This window comes from Myxine glutinosa, chromosome 1 (genome assembly GCF_964187855.1).
Source record: "Myxine glutinosa chromosome 1, kmMyxGlut1.1, whole genome shotgun sequence".
Lineage (NCBI taxonomy): Eukaryota > Metazoa > Chordata > Myxini > Myxiniformes > Myxinidae > Myxine > Myxine glutinosa.
In genome coordinates, this window is record NC_136261.1 from 277,155,835 (window position 1) to 277,179,264 (window position 23,430).

At 42.7% G+C, this 23,430-nt stretch overlaps 2 protein-coding genes across 4 annotated transcripts in view; one reads left to right on the plus strand and one right to left on the minus strand.

Annotated features, from left to right (window-relative positions):
• The window catches only part of TTLL5 (tubulin tyrosine ligase like 5), a 232,972-nt gene that overhangs the window by 145,790 nt on the left and 63,752 nt on the right, over positions 1-23,430 (minus strand). For all 3 annotated transcript variants that reach the window (XR_013620981.1, XM_078766222.1, XM_078766220.1), the window contains exons 14-15: positions 16,273-16,334; positions 1,250-1,338 (exon numbers count right to left, since the gene is read on the minus strand). Coding sequence is in view for 2 of the 3 variants with exons in the window: in XM_078766222.1 (XP_078622348.1) it covers positions 1,250-1,338; positions 16,273-16,334 (151 nt within the window). In the remaining variant the exon portion in view is untranslated. The remainder of the gene's footprint in view (positions 1-1,249; positions 1,339-16,272; positions 16,335-23,430) is intronic.
• On the plus strand, positions 11,668-13,219 carry LOC144889798 (uncharacterized). The gene is made up of 2 exons (XM_078770997.1): positions 11,668-12,458; positions 12,951-13,219. Exons 1-2 carry the CDS (start codon positions 11,678-11,680, stop codon positions 12,956-12,958), a joined length of 789 nt encoding a protein of 262 aa, XP_078627123.1. The 5' UTR covers positions 11,668-11,677; the 3' UTR covers positions 12,959-13,219.

The following is a 23,430-nucleotide window of genomic DNA, read 5'->3' on the forward strand; positions in this document are numbered from 1 at the left end:
TGCTCCTGCGATCGGACGATCAGACCATAAGGTGGTCCATCTCTTACCTACGTATAGACCAAAGGTGAAACGAATGCCAGTTCCTTGCAAGACGGTTAAAACCAGAACGGTGGAGGATAACGAACGTCTGAAGGGCTGTTTCCTATGCACAGACTGGGATGTATTTTTCGACTCTTGTGACGACCCTGATGAACTTACTGAGACGATCACAGATTGTGTGAAGTTCTGTGAGGACCTCGTGACCACAGAGAGAACCATTCGCATGTTTCCCAATAACAAACCTTGTGTTACCGCTGAAGTGAAGGCTTGTTTGATGAAGAAGAAGCGTGCATTCCTGAAGAAGGATGACTCAGCCCTCAGGGTGGTGAAGAAGGAACTGCGCTCTGTCATCGGCAGGTGTAAACGGTCGTACAAGGGTAAGATTGAAGAACAACTACACGATGGTGATGCTCGTACCGCTTGGAGGGTACTCCGGCATATGATGGGAATGAATGAGAGGCTCAAGGACGGTAGAATGATCGTTTTAAGGCCATTTTCCCCGCTAGAGCAGGGGTTAGCCTTGCGGGCCCCATGACAATCATGGTTCCCTGTTTTGAGGCAATGTTTTTATGGCCGGATGCCCTTCCTGACGCCAACCCTTAGTCGCCTCTTACGATGCGCCGGGATACGGTGTACCTATTCTAACCCGGGGTACACACCGGGGTCTCATTCATCCCAGCAAGCTGGTACTTAATTTGCCGAACTCGGAAGGATGACAGGCTGAGTCAATCCCCCTGGTGTTAATTTAGCGATCGACCGGGATTCAAACCCAGGATCCTAGGATCCCAAGCCGGCACCCTAACCGCTAAGCCAACACCAGGCTATGAACAACACATATATAACTGATGATGATGAACAACACATATATAACTCCCAGATGGGATTTAAAAAAAAAAGAATCCAATTCCACACTTTATGGGTATCATGTCAGAAAGGGAGACCTGTTATGAACAAACAATTAAAAAAGGCAAAAATGTAAATTTCACCAACAAAGCATTGTAGGTCCATAACTTGTTTGCCATGCCATAAATTTCAGGAACATTTGCCGAATACACACCAACATGCTCAGAATAAATGATGTCCATCATTTACTTTATTTCCTCAAGTCAAGCACTGCATAACTTCTCGAGGTTTGCTTTACTTCCTCGCTCACACCCAACAAGCAAAGAGTCACATTTCCATACCAAGGTCGACTTTGTCACAGTCTTACCTGGGGTCTTGAAGAATGCCTTGCTGAGCCATCTGAGCCTACCCTTGCACCTCTCTGCCAGTTCACTGAGGGGTCCTGGCAGATGAAACCTGAAGGAAAGAGTGAGCAGAAACATAGGCCATTAGCAAGCAACAGGCAAGCTGGTATATTTCCTTTATAGTTGGGAGAAGACAAGGTGGGATTTTTGCGGCCTTAAGTTGGCAGTTAAATGTTGAAATAAATAATAAATGTAAGAAAATGTATACAGCGCTCTTCGCATCACAGAGCACTTTGAAAATTGATTACATAGAAAAAGGAAAAACTGGTATATTTATTTTAAATAAAACTGGTCTATATAAGACCCTATTTGACTCCTCAACAGTCGAATGTCACAACTGTATCCTGAATCAGATTAAACAACTAATATGTCGAGCCAAATGGATTCAAATAGTGCAACTGTCGTACTATATTTGTGAACACTTTAATGATGCCTTAACGGTGGGAAGTTGTGTGGCTTGAAATACAAAAACCCCATGCATCTTAAAAAGCCCCACGTAATTGAATAATGTATCAATCTTTCATAAAGGCAAATAACGTTCCAGTAATATGTTATTATATCACAAAGAGAAAGCTTCAATGCATACTGTGTACATATAAATGGATGGGAAAGGAGAGGGGTTCAGTCTGTTGCATACAGGTGCACACAAGGGGGTGGTCAGGAAGGGGTGGGGAGATGGAGGGGAGCAGGGGGTTTAAGGGTGTAAAATAAATCTGCTATATTTATGTACATAATACATTGATGGACTTGATGGCTTCTTGTCAGTAACCTAATGCATTGTACCATCTCGTGAATCAGAAATAACATGTCACAAGCAGAATAACCAAAGCTGACTCAAAGTGACATTTTTCTTTTAACACAAATAAAATGTCACAAACAAATCTAGGATATACCCTGCGGAAATAAGGGCAAAAAGCTGTGATGCACCTGATGCATGGCATGTGTCTGACCTTGCATTCGGTGGTAAACATCGTTAATCCAAGGCGCGACAGAGACAGCCTGAAGGCTTTTTCGTCTTAATTTGCACCATGACGATGCGGCGTGGTCCGTCAGCATTGCCAGACAGGAGGTAAAGCCAAGACTTGTTTTTTTGTTAAGGTTCCAAGTTGTATTGCCTCGGCAAGTCTTCCTTCGTCACACCTTCTCCTGCTCATAAAACTATTACCATGTTGTGAGAAATGAAGGGTTTTTCAACCAATCCGAGTCCACTTTAGTCACATAATCATCGTTATGATTTCAGAAAATCTTGCAATTCAATTACAATTAATCAGTATATATATATATATATTGTTGCGGTGCTCGGAGCGGAATCTCACTCGTGAACACTGAATGTGTTACGGCAGCCGGAGCGGAATCTCACTGACAGCACCAAATGTGTTATAGCCCAGGATTCGGCTTTACTATGCGGGGGTTAACCTCCGTTCCCTCTCAAACTTACCGGACCTGTGGCTGCCACGCACGAATAACTTCGTGCTTAGCAGGTCGCGAATCAGCAACTACGAACGCCGATTGGTCCCCCACGAGATAGCTTACCCTGTACCACGTGACGGTCCCAATCGGGGAACATACCGTACGTACCCTCCGGTGGTTTCCTTTGTTCCTAGATGGAAATTTAGACGGCCGAGCGAAAACCATTGGTAACCGCCTTGGTAATGCTAAAGCCGTTACAGTCGATGTTAACCTGGATACAAACAATGGCGGGTCAATGAAGGAAAAGTCATTCACGGACAGAGAGAAAAGGAAAATGTTTTAACAATTTCATTTATTACAGATATTTACAATGTAATTATTGCAATAGCAAGGGAAAAGAGATGAGAAGCAGAAACTTAGCTTATTCTACGCCTTATGACGATTACTACAGATAAACATCACATGGGCCCAGCACACTTTCACGGGGAGGGGAACGAACAACGAATGCAGGGAACCTGATAGCACAAAGGCTACGATGCTCCAGATGCCTCTCTTCGTGGCGCCACCCGTTCCGTTGTCGCCACTGAGAAGTACGAGCAGGTAACGACGATCCCAACACGGGCAGGCAAAGTGAGGTCGTTCGTCAGCACGGCAGAGTGACCCAGGCCAAGAGAGGAGCACACGTGCCAGGTCAACAGTCCAGGCCCCAGGAGCGGAGCACACGTGCCCAGTGAACCCAGCAGAGTCAGACAGGCCCGGAGTGTAGCAGTGCAGGTGTAGAGGCCTGTGAGAGGGAGACCAGCCAAGAGCACAAATGTCCACGTGCTCAGAGGGGTGAAAAAGACCGGGCAGAGAGCAAAGTGTCCACGTGCTGAGTCGGCCAAGAGAGAGAATCAATGTAAGCAACTGTTAGGTCCACAATGTCCAAGAACCAAGCGCCAGCACAACTGCGACTGCCTGTGACCAAGAGCCCGGACCAAGAGAGCAAATGAACCGTGACCGCGTGTGATGCCAGCCACAAACCAAGAGAGAAAATCGATCTCTTCAAAAATCCCTTTGTTCACCCTCCAAGGGGGAGGGGGGAATCTTGGAGGTCTCCTGGTTCCCGATTGGTGGAGCCCGTTACTCCGCCCACGAGCTCCCCCACAGTAAGTTTCACCCTGATTGGTCTGTTTCTGAACCTGGACACCATGTTGTGCCTTGGAGCCTGGTGCATTGCCTGGTAACTTATCCCTTATAAGTGGAGGACCTATCTTTCCTTTCCCCAACACATAAAGACATAATAACCCGAAATAAGGGGAAAGGACGAAGATAATGGTCTGCTATGAAATAACGATTCCAAGGGACCTGTATGGTGGTTGCCATTACTTTTTGGTGTTTTCCCAAAACCACAACACTATATACATATATGAATTCTTATTTGGCATTACCGACGTCAAAAACCGAGGATGATGGATTGGTAAGTGGTTGTTCCGATGAGCCACTTATTTCAGTTTAGTTGCAAATTTAATTTCATCAGCCAACTTTTGAAATGTTTTTAAAAATGAGAATATAACCCAATCACCGTTATCTTATTGTAAGAACAGATGTACAGTTGGACCAGTTAACAGTTAACAGCAAGAAATATCTTGCTTATCTTGTGATTACAATTGCCAAATTCACATCTGTGTCATGATTAGTCAATGCGGATGTTTACAGAGCAATAAGACTGGAGCCAGGCTCATTACAAAAATAAACATTGGATTTTATCGACTAAAAATCGATGAGTATGCTTGTGGCCATCGGAAGCAAAGTCAGGCTGATGATTCAGGTGTTAGCACTTTGTCAGAGCAAAACAGGGGAATGTGGGTAAAGGGAGAGTGTGCATGGTAGGGGGCACAGGTCAAAGATCAAAATTTATGGATCAACGATCAAAGAAAATTGTGCCATTGATGACAGGATTATAATAACGGAAGAACAAATAAGATAGAAAAGGAGGTTAGGTATAAAAGAGAGAATTTAAAAAATAAAACGCCAAGACAAGCAAAGGAAGGATCTGATACTCCAGCTCCCCTGCCTTTTGGGTGGTATGAGAAATCGATCTGTGTAATATAAAGGCTACATCTTGAACGGTTTTTAAAATATCACATACATAAGCCAAGTTACCGAGATGGTTGCCATGGCAACATAATTCAACCAATCACAGCTATGATCTAATCAGGTTGAGATAATGTCATGAGGAATATATATATCTGCAATATGAAAGCTATGCCTAGTGTTAGCTTAATAGTTGGGGTGCTGGCTTGGGATTCTAGAGTCCTTAGTTCAAATCCCAGTCGGTCGTTGAAGTAACACCAGGTGGGGTTGACTCAGCCTGTCATCCTTCCGAAGTTGGCGAAATGAGTACCAGTTTATTAGAATGAATGAGCCATTCAAGTGTCCCGCGTAGGAGCGGTGCTCCGACCAGGATTGTACTCAACAGTCAAGAAACTGCTTCGGCAGCCATATGCATCTGATGATGCAGGAGTGGTCATCCCTCATTCCAATATGAAATCTAAATGCTAAACGTTTTTTGAAGTACCACATAGACAAAAATACATGGACGGATGATCAGTCAATCAAACAGAGCTCATTTTAAAGTCCCCCGTCTCCGACCTTGTCAGAGGGGCGGGGGACAAAAAGGAAGAATATATAACAAAGAAAGGAATAGAAAAGAAACAGAAGGTGAAACGATAAGAGAAGAAGGGTCGGGGTGGAGGGGAGGAGGAGGGGGGACTTTAATTACATAGAGAAAGGAGAAGTAAGTGAACAACGGCTGATAATCTCGTTGGGTGCAAATGTGGCCAGAGTGATAATTGTGACTGAACCTAGCATTTGTCGAGGCTAGTATTCTGCAGTAACCAAAACCAGCCCCCTTTAATAAACCATTCGCATACTACAAATGGAATAACAAGAAGACATCATGCAGGGCACGATACTTGAAAAATCCACCCCTTCCCCCAAAAAATGTTGCCATTGATCCATCAAATTGTCCATTTCATCAATATTGAAATTGACGATCTTGATCAAAACTTGCATCAATAGAATGAAAAGTGACAATTTTTCAGATGAAAATGGATGATTTTAGAGGTTTGACCTTGAGTTGACCTTTGACGTTTTGACCTCAAAAATAGTTGGTTTCCTTATTTAGTGAGGCACTATGCAAATGCTGTTCAATTTCCAAGTCAGTCGGATGATAGGTGAAAAAAACAGACAGACAGACAGAATAACAAATGAAACCGCCTCTACTTCCCTCATGCCTCTGCTCTGGGTTGGGCTGACTCTCTCCAGACTCCTCACTGACACTGACTCTGACTCTATGCTGCAACTGCTCATCTCCTCGACATGTGCTCGTGCTATGGCATAGTTTTTAAATATCTTGCTCATGCCTTCAGGATGACTTCAGCAGTTTTGACTGGTTCAGGTTTGCAACTGGTCCCATGGTATTTTCTGACCAGCTTTTCCCAGCTTCTAAACATGGACTGGACATCGTATTGAGAAAATATCCATTATGTGTATCTCTGTGGGTGTCCTACTGAAATAATTTATAGTTACATGAAGGAAAAAATAAATGGCCCCAATCATATCCTCCTTACCATCATACATTAAAGACACCAATCATGCATTACAGATGATTGAGCAGTTCTCGTTTTCCACCAATAACAAACATATTGACCACCGTGGACATCTCATCACTCTGCACTGTTATTCGTAATGATGAGGGAATCCAGGCATGAGAGCATTATTTCAACCATCGCATCATTCAGGAACCGAGGACTAAAACCTTACTGAAGTGGTTCTCACACTTAACTGCTTCACATTCACAAGTGACCTCTACAAACACATCAATGGTGTGGCAATAGGTAAAAAAAATAGGTCCTAAGTATGCAAATGTTTTTTTGGGTTGATTACAGAACAGATATTTACTTCTGGCACCAAAGGTGGATGGAAGTTTTGTTTTCACCCCCTGTCTGTCTGTTTGTTTGTCTGTGAGCAGGATATCAAAAAATGTTATGGATGTATTTGGCCGAAATTTAGCGGACATGTTGGGTATGTGACAAGGACGGATTGATTAGATTTTGGTAAAGATCCAAATCCGGATCCAATAATTTTGTAAGAACTTCTTCCCCATTGAATGATATGGCCAAAACGATATATAGCATGATATCTCTAAAAGTTTATTTTGTATACATAGTCAGGCTCGTGGAAGAGCTAGTAGAAGCACACTGAACGGATCAGGATAAAGCAGGACAAAAGGAACAGTAGAGAGAGGAGAAAAACACCAACTGCAGCGTTGAAGGCCAAGCTCGAGGGAGACTTGGACAAACAATGGGTGTGGGGAGGAATGGGGTGGTGAGGGGAGGGGCAGGAAAGGATGTATTGATTGGACTACATGGATATAGAACATGGACGGATTTGGCCGAAACTTGGTGGACACGTTGGGTGTGTGACCAGAACTAATTGGTTAGATTTTGGTGAAGATCCGGATCTGGTTACGAGAGTTTTTTTTAAATTCCTCAAGTGATTTTTCACCATTGAGAGATCGGGCGAAAATCGATATATAGCATGATATTTCAAAATGTTGTGAATGGGTTATAGACTGCCAGGTGTTCCAATTTTTCATTTCATTTCGTGACCTGAAAATCGGGTGGGCGTCAAATTGGCATGATAATATGGAAAAAAGAATGAAATAATGTTCATGACTTTTCACAAGTGAGATTCTGGTACGTTAGTCTGTAATATAATGTTGAAATTTATAATTTTATTTCCAAAATCTCCATTTAGCCTCGAACGCATTTCGATGTATTGACCAATGAGGATCATGCTACGAACGATGTCTGGCTGCGATTAAACAAAATGGCGGCCTCCAGTAGCAGCGACGATGACGAGTGTGGGAGCGAGAAACGCTGTTATATGTGCATTTCTCTGGCCAAAAGATCAAGTTTAATACCTTTTAGTGATAGAACATGGCCGCAATATTTGCAATTTGTTCTTACGTGGCAGAATTTAGGTGATCAAGCTGAAATTGCGAGAAATTTCGTGAAGAACCACGCTGACGAATTCGGCGAACATGGCAACAGTATGGTAACAATACCTGCTATAGCTATACCGCATGATGCAGCGTTTCATCAAGTGTGTTATTCACGATTTACCGATAAACAACGAGTGAGCAGGGTGCAAAGCAGCATGAAAAAGAGAGAAGAAAATGCAGCCAAAACTGGTAGGTTGAATAACTTGAATAATAAATCATGACAATGCTTCAAAACTTAGTTTGATTTTTTTTTTTGTGAGGTATATGTAAAATGATTTTGTGTGTAGTCTTGAACGATTTTGAATTGAAGGAACTGTCCAATATTTATGCAAGGAGGTAGGGCCGAGGTGAAACAAATAAATTTTTAAAAGGAAGTCTGTGGAAGGGGGGGGGGGGGGGGGGGTTGGGAATCTAGTCGGGCTAACCATGACTTGAGGTCTAGACATTGTTAACTCACATAATTTTAATTGTTTTCTTTAATGTGTGTTTATTGCAGCTTCAACATGTAACGACATCAACGTCAACATTGTCAAGATGCATGAAGGCCCACAACCAGTCAAGAAACGTGCTCTACGCTCCAGCTTAGGCAAGACCAAATGTTCAGCCAGATCCCAATATGTGTTGCCTAATATATGCATCCTTTGTCAGAAAGAGAGAACAATCAATACAGGCAAAAGGGGACGAAGAAAAGAGCCTCTAACAAGGTGCTCAACAATTGAGGCACCAAGACTGCAGCAAGCCGCTAAAGACAATAACAATACAAACGTGCTGCTTCAAATTCAAGACCGCGATTGTGTTGCGATAGAGGTAAAATATCATGGTCGCTGCTACAAGGAGTATACCCGGTATTTAGGCAAGCTAGCAACAACACCTAATGCAGAGCAACAAGGAGACTCCAACTACTCAGAAGCATACACATTATTTTGTGCAACAGTCAAGGATCTTATAATAGACAACAAGGAAATCTACAGACTGAAACGACTTAATGACATGTTCATGAAACAAATCAAAGCAACACACGGAATAGAATCAAACTACAAAAGTGGCTTTCTCAAGACAAGACTGATGAAAACATTTCCACAACTATGCTTTCTAACCCCGTATATGCGCTCCCAAGGACACCTTGTGTATGTTAATGACATCTCAACTGAAGTGCTGGTTGAAGAAAAGAAAGTGTTGCAAGAAACCATGCATGGTTCAGGTGATGACACAACAGAGACAGAACAAACATCCGACTCTGAACCAACCCCACCCAAAGCAACCTGGGTATACTGAGAATAACCTTAGAGAACACTACTTCACTGCGCTACAATTGAGAAATGCAATAGATGAGATCAAGCCAAATATGCCATGGCCCCCAACCTCTGAGCACCTGACAACAAATGCCGCAGAAGCAATTGTACCTGCCTATCTCTATAACTTTATTGCATGGATGGTGGGAGTGCCAGACGAACCTGATTCTGATGAGTTTGTAAAGATAGAATCTACAATACATAGAAGAATTCTCACAATTGCACAGGACATCATATACCTCCAATCAAAGGGAAGGAAACAGATGCCCAAACATTTGTCACTTGCAATGACAGTACGTCATCTCTCAGGTTCAGCCCAATTAATCAGCCTACTGAACGGGTTTGGTTACTGCGTCTCAAAGTCTGTCATCTTAAATCATGACACTGCACTGGCTAACCAAGAACTACATCGTGGAGAGGCTGCTCTTCCATCAATCATTCAGGCGGGCAAGCATGTCACACTTTTATGGGACAATAATGACTTCGGGGAGGAGACATTGTCTGGGCGCGGAACAACGCACAATACCAATGGGATTATAATACAGCGACCAAGTCAATCCCATGAAGTAGTACAACCAGCACTAGTCACTACAGTTAAGAGGATGTGGGAGAGATCGATGCAGCCACCTGCAGTGAACCTTGCCACATATTATGGAGGGAAAAAAGAAGGACCCGCTCCATTCGCAACCAGCGTTCCATTGGATCGAGCAACGTACTTCCCATTACTCCAGCACCCTAAGACGATAGACCTAGCATACCACATCACCAAGTACAACATTGACAGGACTCTGCCATCTTGGACAGGATTCAACCAACTACTGTCTTGTGTTGAAGTTCCACCAAAGAGCGTGATGGGGTATCTCCCTGTCATTGATGCCACTCCGACTGAAATGAATACGGTACTAACAATACTGCAGAGAAGTGTTCAGATCGCCGACAAGTTACAGTTGGAAGCAGTCGTCATTGTCGTTGACCAAGCCATCTATTGCAAGACACAGCTCATTAGATGGAAGAATGCACAGTTCATGAAGAGACTGGTAATTCGACTTGGGGCATTCCACACTGCAATGTCCTTTCTTGGTTGTATTGGAAAGAGATTTCGAGATGGTGGTCTCCAAGACATCCTGGTTGAGTCAGAGATTGTTGCAGTGGGGTCTGTGAATGGAGTGTTCAGCGGCAAGCATTACAACAGGGCAGTTCGAGCCCATAAGCTGATGTCAGACGCGATGCAGCAGATGCTCCTGGATGCATATTTTGAATCTATTCCAGAACATGAGGTGGGTAGAGTGAAGGAACTTTTGTCAAACTTAGCTGAAGCTTTCCCACATCCAAACTACCATGTCATTCTCAACAGCGACAAGTTCAAAGACTTCAAAACCTCCTTTGACAAATTCTTAGAAGCAAGTGACACCAAACCAACATTTCGCTTCTGGAGTTCATACATTGAGATGGTAGAGCTTCTCTTGCTATTCATTAGAGGGACACGAGAAGCCAACTGGGATCTTCACCTCGCCAGCATACGATGGATGCTTCCATGGATATTTGCCTATGATCACATTAATTATAGCAGATACCTTCCAGTATACTGGCTGGAAATGTCAGATGTTCAGCAGACCCATCCCGCCATTCATCAGAAATTTATGGAGGGTGAATTCGCTACCCAGAGAAGCGACAAAGCTTTTGCCCAAATTGCCTGCGACCAGACCATTGAGCAGACAGCAAACAGGGATTCCAAGACCAAGGGGGGCATGACCGGTTTCACTACCAGCAAGGGGACAGTTAACCGATGGATTTGGTCACACCACGCGAGGGGGTGAATTGCACGGGAATGCGAGGTTATGGCAGGGAAGTCCAGATATGAAGAGCACAGCTCAACACGCTCCGATCTACTACAAAGTCGCATGCTACGTGACAAAGCTGATGTTGACAAAATAATCAAGATGACAAACAGCATGATTAATCCATTTGAATATGATGGAGAGGACTTGGTTCATGTTACATCTGGTGTGGTGGCTACGAGAGAAGTTCAGGAAGATCTAAACACAGCATATGAAAGAGGAGAAACAGAGTTCACCACCCTATGTAAAGAACGACTTCAGACGGAGACAATCGACCTGTTTGGCTCAATGAAGAAACTGAAACTTAAGACATTCACCAACATGTCTGAGGCTGTGAAAAAGAAAATTCGTGGAAAGGATGTGTCTTTGAAGGCTGACAGAAATCTCTTAGCAAGGCTTGTTGTCATCGGGCAGTTCCGGAAAATTGATCTTCAAGAGTTAATGTCCTATTCTCTTGGCCCACTACCTCTTCCTTTGGCAAGTGTGCAAGGCTGCCTCGTCAAGACCAATAAAGCCAACCTACTTCATGCACTTGAAAGTCAGGCAGAGAAACCTGTGGTTGATATTCCAGTAGGAGGCATGTATGTAACGGATGGTATGGCAATGATACAGAAATTGAATATCAACAAACTCACCGGGGAAAGGACATTTCTCAATCTGGCCCACGAAATACTGAAGCACCTTGTCAAGGGAGCAGAGGGCAACAAGTCCAGTGAGATCCATTTCGTAACCGATACTTCAAGAAAGGTATCGATTAAGAACGCCGAGCGAGAAAAGAGAGCAGCCAGAGGGTCTCAAGTGATGCGAATATATGGCCAGTCCCTTCCTCAACAATGGAAGAAGTTCCTCTCCAACTGTGACAACAAGGAGTCGCTAATCGAATACTTGTTTGAGACGTGGATTAAGGTCAAGACAGCATACCTCAGAGGAATTACAGTGTTCTTGGCACATGGAACCAAATGCCATATCTTCACAGGAAGCAGCACTCCAGATCAGGTAGTTGAAGTGAAAGAAGAGCCATCACTAAATTCGACGCATGAAGAGGCGGACACACAGATGTTCCTCCATGCCGCGCATGCAGCACACACAAGCAATGACGTCATCATCGTTAGTCCGGATACAGATGTGTTCGTAATCGGCATAGCCTTAGTACCCCAAATCTCTGCACATCTATATTTCCACACAGGAAAGGGAGTCAACCATAGGACAATTGACTTGAAAGCAATCTACGATAGCATTGGGGATGATGTCAGCCAAGCTTTGATAGGCCTACACTGTTTTACTGGCTGCGATAGTGTAAGCGCCTTCTATGGCAAAGGCAAAAAGAAGGCCTTAAACCTCATACTAAAGAATCCAGAGCTGTGCGGTGCCTTGAAGGACCTTGGAGAACGGTTTGACATACATCCAGACATGATGGAAGCACTGGAGACATTTGTCTGCAAGTTATATGGACAGCACAATATCACTACTGTGAATGAGGCCAGGTACAACATGTTTCGTCTTGCTAGAACGTCTGAGATCACAATGCCTCCCAACCAAGATGCCCTGAGACAGCACATCAAAAGAGCCAATTACCAAGCTGGTAAGTTAATTGGTTGTTTCTTTGAATATTGAACATCACCTGTAATTTATGTTTGGACAGGAGTACTAGTATATGGTGCAGCATGTGTCAATGAAGATGATTATTTGGAAAGTTTATTGAATTGAAAACAAAATATTGAATGTCACAACAATGCTTTGTAAATGTTCAAAATTAACAGGTCTATTTGAAAGAGTAATTGAAGTAACTATCTATACAGTTGAGTGGTTAAGATAACATGACATGTAGATGATCCAGATATTTTTTTGCTCCACACTCAGTCAGAGCAGGATGTTTTGGATTTCGCATGTTTCTCCACACAGAATTTCCCAATAATATGATTGTACTGTTATTAGTGTTAATGATATACCTCTGATGTTGTTTTGGAAATATGTATATCTCCATTCTTAATGTTATTGATCACTTCAATATTTCATGAATTTACAAGAGGAGCCTGCAGCCCATCCCTGACATTCCTGACCCTGATGGCTATAGATGGATGATGGAAGAGGAACTTGCCATAGACTGGATGACACTTCCACCTGCACCAGACAGCGTGATGGAGCTTGCCAACTGCACTGGAAGCTGCAAGAAGACACGATGCAGCAACGAAACTACATGCACTTGCCTACAGAATAACATTCCGTGCACAGATTTGTGCAAGTGCGGCAGGAATGACTGCTCAAACATAACTGGCCATGTTGACTTTGATGATAAGAATGATGATAAAGACTCCAGATCTGAAGGTGAGGAAGACTCTGATGCTGAAGAGGATGAAATAACTGCACTATTTTTGTATGATGTTTTGGACAAGTTTCAACATGACCAAGCCGAAGAGACAAATTGTGGCTATAGTTCAGCCCATCTCGAGTTTATCATGACGTCAATGCACACTGGTTCGCTTGTACGCCGCGTAATTGTCTTTGATGGGTTAAAATATCACCCCTTACACACTTATTGGACCTATTAACAGTTTCAAAATAGCATTGGTAAACCACCATGGATCGTAGTAGCAACACCAATCACAAATATTGTACAAAAATTTAAAATTATGCAGGTTTTAAGGTCCAAAAACATGACTTTCTGATAAATGCATCAACAGCATGTTATTTTACCAAGTCGTTAAAACAACATTTTTACTACTTTTGGGGGTCTGAATTAATAAATATTGCTGCCAAGACCAATGTGAACATGACATCATATAGTTTGTGTTGTTTTTTTACTGTGTAAATGGGTATTTCAAATGTAACATACACTTGGTGTATACTGGTGTTTTGGGGCAGCGGTTCCCGGTAACGTACCACGATATCGCTTGTGAAAAAAAAAAGATGTTTTGGAGGTCATAAGGCTTCATCCCACACCCTTCTTGCCCAATCCCTAGGTTCAGGTCATGAAATCCCCCCCAAAAATAGATATCCACCCTATGGCCCTGTGTCTATTATCACAAAACTTGGTGGATGAGTTGGTTAGGTGACAAGAACAAGCCGATTAGATTTTGGTTCAGGTCCAAATCCAGATCCGGCCTATCAGTGGGATACAAAACATAAACTGTTCAGCCTGGCAGAGGTATGCACGATACCGAGTGCCGTTTTAGTTCCTCAATACAATGGTCTCACACCAGATTTATTTGGCCATTGCATTGACGATTGCATCGATTTAATGTCCTGCGCAGCAGATCTGAAATTGAAAGATTCATGAAGTCCCTCGATTCTTTTCACCCTGCTCTCAACAACTCATTGGAAATTTCAGATAATTCTGTCACATGTTTGGAATTTCTGTTGTAGGTACCGGTTTAATGACAAATTTATGTTGTAAATACCTGTTTGATGACCACCGTGCACTGCAAACCAACCAATTCACACATTTCCTTACTGTAGTCATCATCCCATCAATCTCATGTTAAAAATTCAATTCAATATTCCCAGGTTCTAAAGCTCTGCCATCTCTGTAGTGACAATTTAGATTTCACATTTAAGGCCAATGAAATGCATCAGTTCGTCATGAACCTTGGCTCTCCAACTTCACTTGTGGAACCGGCTCTTAACCGTGTCCGCTCTACTGAAGGGCAGAATATTCTTCTTCAAAAAAAAACCAAAACCTGACAATGATGAACAAATTCCTCTCACATTGGTGTAATCCCAGTAGTCTTGCAGCTAAAATAATTATCCAAAGAAACTTTAAAATCCTACAGGATGACACAGACATTACTTCCATGTTCGCTCAACCAACTCTGTTTTCCTTCAAACGAGACAAAACTTTGGGAAATTTTCTGGTTAAAGCCACACACGACCTTCTAATCTACCACCCGGAAGATTCAAATGCCTGTGCAGTCATTGTAATACCATTGGCTTTATCAACCCCACAAAATCAATATCAAAGATCATTTTACCTGTACCACCTCAAATATAATTTACTGTATTTCATGCTCACTTTGTAATAAACTTTACATTGGTGAAACTGGACGATGGCCTTTTTAGGTAGCAGGTTGTCGACAGCAACTGTTCAGGGCAGTACTACCGTTCTGACTTAGGAGCGTTAAAGTGGTGCCCGGAACCATCTTCCATTCTCCATGTCAGGATTGCTTGTCTTACTTTCTGTCTCACTCAAACTAAAGCTACTGTTTTACTGATTCTGTTGTAGTGAGCTCTTCCACACAGGATTTCATGTCTTGAGCACACCACAACTTTGTGGCCTCCCCCATTTCCAACAGTGAGTCTTCCTGCACCCACAGACCCTTTTCTTACTCTGCTCTTGCAATTACTCTCGTTGTGACATGGTGCATGTTTGTTGTCCACCCACTGTTTGCCCCCATACTTGTTTGTTATATATTTGTCCCCTGTAATTCTGTTTTTACATGAGTAATCTTCATTTTATTCATGTTATTATTATTTTTATTAATTATGAGTAATCATAATGTTTGACCATTAAAATGGCCTTAAAACGATCATTCATTCATTCATTCATTCATAATGTTATTCATGTTATTATTATATTTATTGAAGATATTCATGTTATAATAATTGTTATTATCACATGAATAAATCATGTTATTCATGTCATTATTATATTTATTAATGATATTCATGTTGTAATAATTGTTATTATCCCATGAATAAATCATGTTAGTCATGTGATCTATTTACCTATATTTTGCCAAAAAAAAAAAAAACACCACGCCCACTTATTTACTATGGTGGCTGGCGAGCAGACAACCACAATAAATCAATGACTCAAGGGGGTATCAAAAGTGTGTACATCTGCTGTGAATATAAAAATACACAAGTGATGCAAACAGCTTTATGGGAAAATGCAAGCAATTCACAACTGAGCTCTAATTACAGGCAATTTTGGTTGATGTAAGTTATTCCTGGGAAACTCCTATGCAACAAACACTCCGCTGTGAGGCAAACACAGGGCAACTCTTGGGCAAAGTCTCAGCGGCAATGAGGTGAGAAACCCTCACAAGCTTTATATACAAGGTGAAATGGATTGGCACCATGAATGTCATACCTAGGAGAAAATCCATAATGGAGGAAATTTTAAGAAGTGCATTATAGAACAGAACTACTACTCTAAATCTAGGCCCAAACACATGGAAATTAATATCATACTTTCATATTTGAGCACTTATTATTATGGCTGCAACAGCCTCATTGAAATACTCAAGCCTGTCATCCACCATAAAAATGTAACAAAGGGATGACATCCATGAATGCTTTTGCATATTTTACAACAGATGTGGCAGAAGGTGGCTTTCTGACCAAGAAGATGCACAGAGATTAAATAGGAAATATGGAAAAAATAAGGGCTTTCTTACCAACCAGAGAAAACATGTCAGCCACCATACTGGCCTTGATCTTCAAATCGAGAGGAGCATCACTGAATGAGAGTTATATAACAAGGACATGCTCAGCTCAAGATTTGGGAAAGGTCACTGCATTCATAATTATCAGTGGTAAAAATGCACTTTAACAGAAGCCGATTGATTAGGAGAAACAAGAGACAGAAGCTGACAAATAAATATTTTCCTAAACATAAATTGCATCTCAAAAAGCAAATGATAATCTTGATTGACTTTGTGAAGGCTTCAAAATCCTGTTATCTCCTTCAATATAGAGATGTTCTAAAAGACTTTTACTGATCTTGGTCCCACCTCAATTAACTGTGATGTTCATTCATTGAGTGATTCCCATTGTGATTTTAATGTACATTAAACTGACAACATGGTATGGTGTTAAGAGGGAATGAGTCATTTTTTGGTGTGAATGTTTTTTTTTTTGGTGAGTGTGTATATAAATATATATATATATTATTACGCTTGTGGGAATGTCAATCATTTAGCAGTCGTGTCATTTAGGGTGTATGGCATAGAAATTTCAATTCAGCTGTGGATCCCCAAATAGGACATTTTCGTATTTATTTTTCCTTTTTCTTAAAGTTTACCCCATATCCACTCTATTTACGCCACGTAATTTTGACTGTTGGTGGTGGTGCACAAAACAGCTTTGGAAGCGACTCAACCCTCTTTCTTTGAAGGAAGAAAGTGCGGGAAAAGGGAAGGAAGAGGAACGTCTCTTGGTGGTTCAGTAAAAAAGGATCCTTGCTCGTGGCGTGAACGGCTTAATTGAGCGTGTTGGTGTGAGGGACTCGATCTCTATGAACCTTCTGAAGGATTTAGTGTACATGAAGGAGGTGGACAAAAAGGAAAAGAGTGTATTCTGTGGAAAAAGGCACTTTGGTCTCTGTGGAAAACGCTATATCCGCGTTTTCCACAGAGCGCCGTCGGATTTTCGTTTTTGACAAAATGACGGAAAAACTTGAACAACGCTACTGCATCAAATTTTGTGTTTTTTGGCCTCAGGGATGTTGGATGCTTCCATTGTGATGACTGCAACTTGGTTTCTGGGTCGTACCCATAAACCCAGGACTCATCGCCAGTGATCACTGTGTTGAGGAAGCTGGGATCGCTGTTCACAGTCTCCAGCATGTCCTGTGCGATCTCCAAACGGAGTTGCTTCTGCTCAATCGTTAGCAGCTTTGGTACGAACTTCGCTGAGATTCTCCTGAAGCCCAAATCCTCCTTCATAATGGAATGAATGGTGTTGAATCTTGCAGATCGTTTCCACTTGGGAATCGCCAAGCTTTACACAAAATTTGATGCAGTAGCGTTGTTCAAGTTTTTCCGTCATTTTGTCAAAAACGAAAATCCGACGGCGCTCCCTTACATGTCCTCACTCATCGGCGGTCTGCCGTCGAATGACAGCTTCTGCAGGTGGGAAAAAATTCACGCGTGCGCATTAGGATCGCCTACATACATGCACCAATCAACGCCTCCCTAGCTTCTTTTTTTTTACGCACGAAAAATAAAGGTCGGATACTTTTTGAACACAGTAGTATGCTTCATGCTGTGAACTGGCCCGGCATGCACTATATGAAGGAGTCGACCTCGATGAACTTCCTCAGCTGAGGGATTTGCTGTGTTGCATGAGGGAAGTTGAGGAAAGGAAAAGGATCAAAGGAGAAAGGAATCACAGAGCGTGATGACTGGTACATTCACGTTTGTTCCCGCCAAGCCCTGATCTGACGAGCGTCGATTAACCTTAGTTCCCGCCAAGCCCTGCTCCAACAAGCGTCGTTGAACCTGCTCTTCAAACAGGCCTAAATCCCATTCCATTCCCACCCTCATATCCCGTTTTATTTCAATTCACTGCGAATACTGTTTTATTAATTTGCTTCCCTTCCTTGGGTTAGATAGAGGGTCCGTTTGTGATGTTGTGGCGGCCTTTCTTATCGGATGTATGTGGCCTGTGTTAATTGTTTCAGTCTGTAATTATTAAATAATTAAGTCCGTCATCATACTTGAATTATTTGAAGTAAATTGATTGTATTTCATTTTGTTTGACATTTTTCCGGACCGGGTTGCAAGCTCAACTGAGCTGACCGTGTGGCAGTTTAAACTCCTTGCACTAAGCCAAAGGTTCAAGCTTCTAAAAACCATTCGGCCAGCCTGCGGGCCTCGGCCCGGCGGGTTGGGGATAGGACTTAGGGTCGATGACATTAGTCACCCGATAACACACTTAGTTGGGAGTGACGTTCGGGACTCTGGTCCTCATCCCCGGCACCCGTAACAATAACATATATATATATACTTTTTTTTTTATTGAGCGTTATTGCAGCTGCATTACGAGCCTTAGATCCTGTTCAAAAAAGAAAAAGTGGCCCTTGACTGTTAAAAATGTGTTCAACAACAGTTGCAAAATTAAATGTTACATATTGACACAACATAACTGAACAGATCATGACACAACATAAAAGGAACAGCAGAAAGAGAAGGGGGAAATGCCAACAGTAGGGCCGAGGGAGAAAATAGATGGAGACGGACAAGGGATATGGGTAAGGATGAGGGGTAGGGGAGAATGCAGGGGTGCATAAGATGGATACAGAAGCAAACTCTTGGAAAGGAATAACTGAAAATGTGGATTGTGGGGGCGGGAGTTAAACGGGGGTAGAGAAGATCATGAGACCCAAACAAACAATGGGTATGGGGGGCAAGGAAGGACACATGGGGTGGACACGATGGATACAGAAGGAAGCCCTTAGGAGGGAAAAACCGAAAATTTGGAAGGAGGAGGGATTTGGGGTGGAGTTGGGGGGGTTAACAAGGGTAGAAAAGATCATGGGGTTTGGATTGAGGATGATATGAGATGGTGGTGAACAGCTGTCTTGAAGATGGAGAAAAGAATGAGATTGAAGAGAATGTGGAAGTTGGTTGCACAAGTGAGGTATAAGAGGAACAAATGACATTAGTGGAGGTGAGTAGACATTCTGGATGTTAGGACTTTTTAAACAATCATTTTGAACTTTGAGGCAGTAAAGCCATTAGGTTTTTAATTGCTTCCTCATATATTGCTCACAGTTGATGTCTGCCATTCAGAGCAATTCCAGCACTAGATACACCACTTTTAAATAGAGACTTTTCTCTATTATTGGCAATTTATTTATTACACACAATTATAGCACATTTTTTGATCCCATATCCATCCCCTATATACTTTACAAATTACATTTTCCCTTCCCTCCTTTTACTCCTATCTCCTCCAAACCTTCCTTTTCCATTTCCGCTCCACTCCTTTCACACCCTCTTAGATATAAATCAAGAGAGGTGATTAATTTGTCCACCTCGGCAGGAGGGATGTTCATATGCTGTAGGATAGGTTCAAGGACAAGTACAGGGAAAAGGGATTCGGTATCTTGGCCTTCGCATGAACAGCGTACAATGTGACCTCATTCTTCAAGAGTGAAGGAACAGATGAGGAATATGTACCAGAGATAGACTTGACCAAATGCGAACCAAGTTTTTGTGGATGGTGAAAAACCTGTGATTTCAGAACCAAGTTGGACCTGAGGCTGAATTCTGGAGCATCTGAAAATGGAAACAATATTGGTATGAGTAGGATTTAATTGGCTTTCCAGGAGAAAAAGACAGGCAGCTTTCTTGGCAATTGCTTCACGATATGAATCGTCCATTGTTCCAGGGATAAGATGTTGAGGATAGCTGGAGGCATGAAGGTATGAACCTTTGGAAGTGAGAAGGGGAGAGAGAGGGGGGGGGGGGGGGGGGATAAAGAGAGAGAGTAGTTTGAACCGCCAATAGAGGCCATTTTTCCCCACAGAGCGGGGGTTGGCCTTTTTTGGAACCGTAGTCCCGTTTTTGAAGCAATGTTTTAGGGCAGGATGCCCTTCCTGCCACTAACACTATTAGTCACCTCTTGTGACACACAGGGAATTACCAGTAAACTGGTACTCAATTTGCCAACCTCAGAAGGATGACAGGCTGAGTCAACCCCCCGGCGTTAATTCAGCGATCGACCGGGATTCAAACACAGGATCCTGGGATCCCAAGCTGGCACCCTAACCGCTAAGCCAACACCAGGCTCACAATAAAGAGAGAGTAGTTTGTAGTGAAATATTGTTTATAAAGATATTTTTGAGCATTTCTTTTATACTTAATGGGGAACCCAAACGCAAGAATTGTTTTCCTGAAAACTATTGTTGCGGATTTGAGAATCCTTTGTTGTAAATATCACCCTCTGTAAATAGTGTAATGATCCTTGTAAATACCTCCGTTAAGTGTAAAGGTCAAAGGCCGTCCCCTTTAGTTAATCCATCGCAAGCACGTAGGCCACCATATACCCTTCTAAATAGTTATTTCTTATTCTATGTAGTTTAAGGCTCTGTTTCCCACTAGTTGACCCTGCATTGCACCGAATTGAAATAAGATAGATCCCTCCGACACCCCCATGGCCTCTTCAAAGCGCCAGTACGGCGGCGTTCGCCACTACTGCTTTGGGCGGTTTTCTGCGGCGTTCACCACTACTGCTTTGGGCGGTTTTCTTCACCCCAAAACTCCATTACGCACGCGGTCAACTTGGGGGAGAAGGGCATGGCCGGCCCATCGTCTTCAGGAGGTGGAGCCAGGAAGCCCTTGCGCCCAACCAGGACTCGGTGGGCACGGCATGGTAAGGTGTGGTCATGGCTTGGTAGGGCGTGGCTATATAACCCGTGGGGGGAGAGCCCTCACCAGCAGATGACCGAGGGAGCCCGAGGTGTGCAGCGACAACCAGCCCCTGCCGCGTGCAACGAGAATACGTGTGCCTACCGCCGCCTTGCTCGCTTCCAGCCCGGAGAGGATCTGCTTGCTGTGCCGCCCTGCCAAACCTTCCAGCCTTGTGGTCCCACCTTCCTCTCCCTCCAGCCAATCCAATCTGCAATTCACTATTCGTGTGAGTTCGTTCGTTCTGTCTGTATTGTCCTGGGTATAAGTAAGTAAGAAATTTGAGATTCACAGGCCAATTGCTAACATCTAATGAGTTTAGACATTTGCTTCCAAACTTCAAGGACACAATACTCTCTCAGAAATTCATCTTAACTCACAAATCGCGTGTAAAACCCAAAGGTACAAAAACAGTGCTGTACCATACTTTAAGATTGTTAATGAATAATATATTGTACATTGTACTCCCTTTTTTGAACGCGTCCTCTTCTAATATTTTTAAAGTATAAAGTAATTACATGTATATCTTTTTAATAACATTCTGCTGATTTTGATGCACTTATTCTCTAATCCTTCCCCTCATTTTTGCTGTATGTACCCTCCGTTAGTTTATCCTGCCTTATGGTCATGTTATTTTATAATGAAATTTGTTTGCATTGTCATTCCTCAGTATGTGTAGATGTCAGGCTGTTAAAGTGATTTTTCTTTTTAAATTATTGTATTTATTGTCACATGTACAGTGCAGATGGTTTAGCCTTTTTGACTTGCAGTTATCAAATCTGTTTGTGATTGTGTCTTTTTTTTTTGGTTACAATGTCCTTTTTCAGTATGTTAGTACGCGATTTAATAACATTACAATGTACTATTTGCTGCTATTTCTGTTTCTTTTTGATGTTTGAATGTTTATGATTAGTTGGATAAAACATTTTTTTTTTTATACTACTACTACTACTACTACTACTACTACTACTACTACTACTACTACTACTACTTCTACTACTACTACTACTACTACTACTACTACTGCTGCTGCTGCTACTACTACTACTACTACTACGCCACGCCATTTTGCTGCTCCTCGAGCCGTGCTATTTTCGACATTTCCTTCTCATCCTCTTCCGTTTTCGTTTGTATTTTTGGTTTATTTGGGTTATTTGAACCGAGTTGGTTCATTTTGTTCGTTTACTTTGACGTCCCGTTCGAGTTATTAGCCCTTTGTGTTCGGGCCTAGCCACGAACTGTTTGAACCGCACGGCCGCACCCGTGTGGGACTAGATTTGCCGCGCCCGATTTGTGGCGTATCACAAACTGTTTGACCTCCTTGTTTTTGCTTAATGACCCTTGACTTTCTGTGCTAAATTTGCATAATTTTGGCGATTAAGCCGATAAGTTATTTGCTCAACGCCCGTTTGATTATCCTTTTGAGTTAATCTTTAGCATACCGGTACGGTCGTGCTGAAATAAGCAAAAGCTCGCGAACGAGCTCATTGGTATTTTTTTTTCATTTTCATTTGACGGGAAATATACCGTTAATAGTAATCATGCCTCTGGATGGTACATGGGCAAAAATGGCCGCTACTACCTCTGGTGCAGGTGGGAACCGCCCTGCCCACCCGTTTAAGGAGTTAACAAGGAAGCACGGGGTGAAATGCGAGTTGAGACAAATCACCCAAATAGAGGCCTATGTAAACGCACTCGCTAGTGTGGTTGATCCAGCAACGATAGTTGCAGCCTCTAAAATGTATGGACAAGCTGTGTTCTTTCTTAACTCAGAGGCTGCAGCAAACAAAGCCATTGAGAAAGGGATTAGTGTGGGAGGACTCTTTGTACAAGTCGAGCCACTCTCAAGTCTTGGTACAAGGATAATTATATCTAATATACCTCCTTACGTGCCGGACAATGTCGTGGTGCCTTTCCTGGAACGACTGGGAGTGTTGAGATCACCCATCAAGCCTGTGTCTTTGGGCTGTCATGAGCCCTCCCTACAACATGTCTGGTCTTTTAAAAGACAAGTATCCATTGAATTGGGAAAGGATGCTGAATGTGAGGGGTCGTTTGTTATTCCTTTTGACGGAAAGAATTACAGGGTGTTTTTTTTATATGACAAATGAACCCCGTTGTTTTGTATGCAAAGCGAAGGATCACAGGAGAGCAGACTGCCCCAGTGCCCCACTATCATTAAAGAGGTTGCAGCTCCTCAACGTCCAGATCAGCCTCGAGAAGATCCCAGCGTCACTGAAGGTAACCTAAGAGAGGCGGCTGCTCCTTTGTGCTCGAGGGCAGTGGACCCTCAAGAAAGTTCTATACCAGCTTCTCATCCCAACTCTTCCGCTGCCATAAATCAATGGCAGGCAGTGGGAGCAGGGAAGGCAAAGAGAGCACAGAAGAGGAAATCAGAACCCGCAGAGGATGGGACCACGG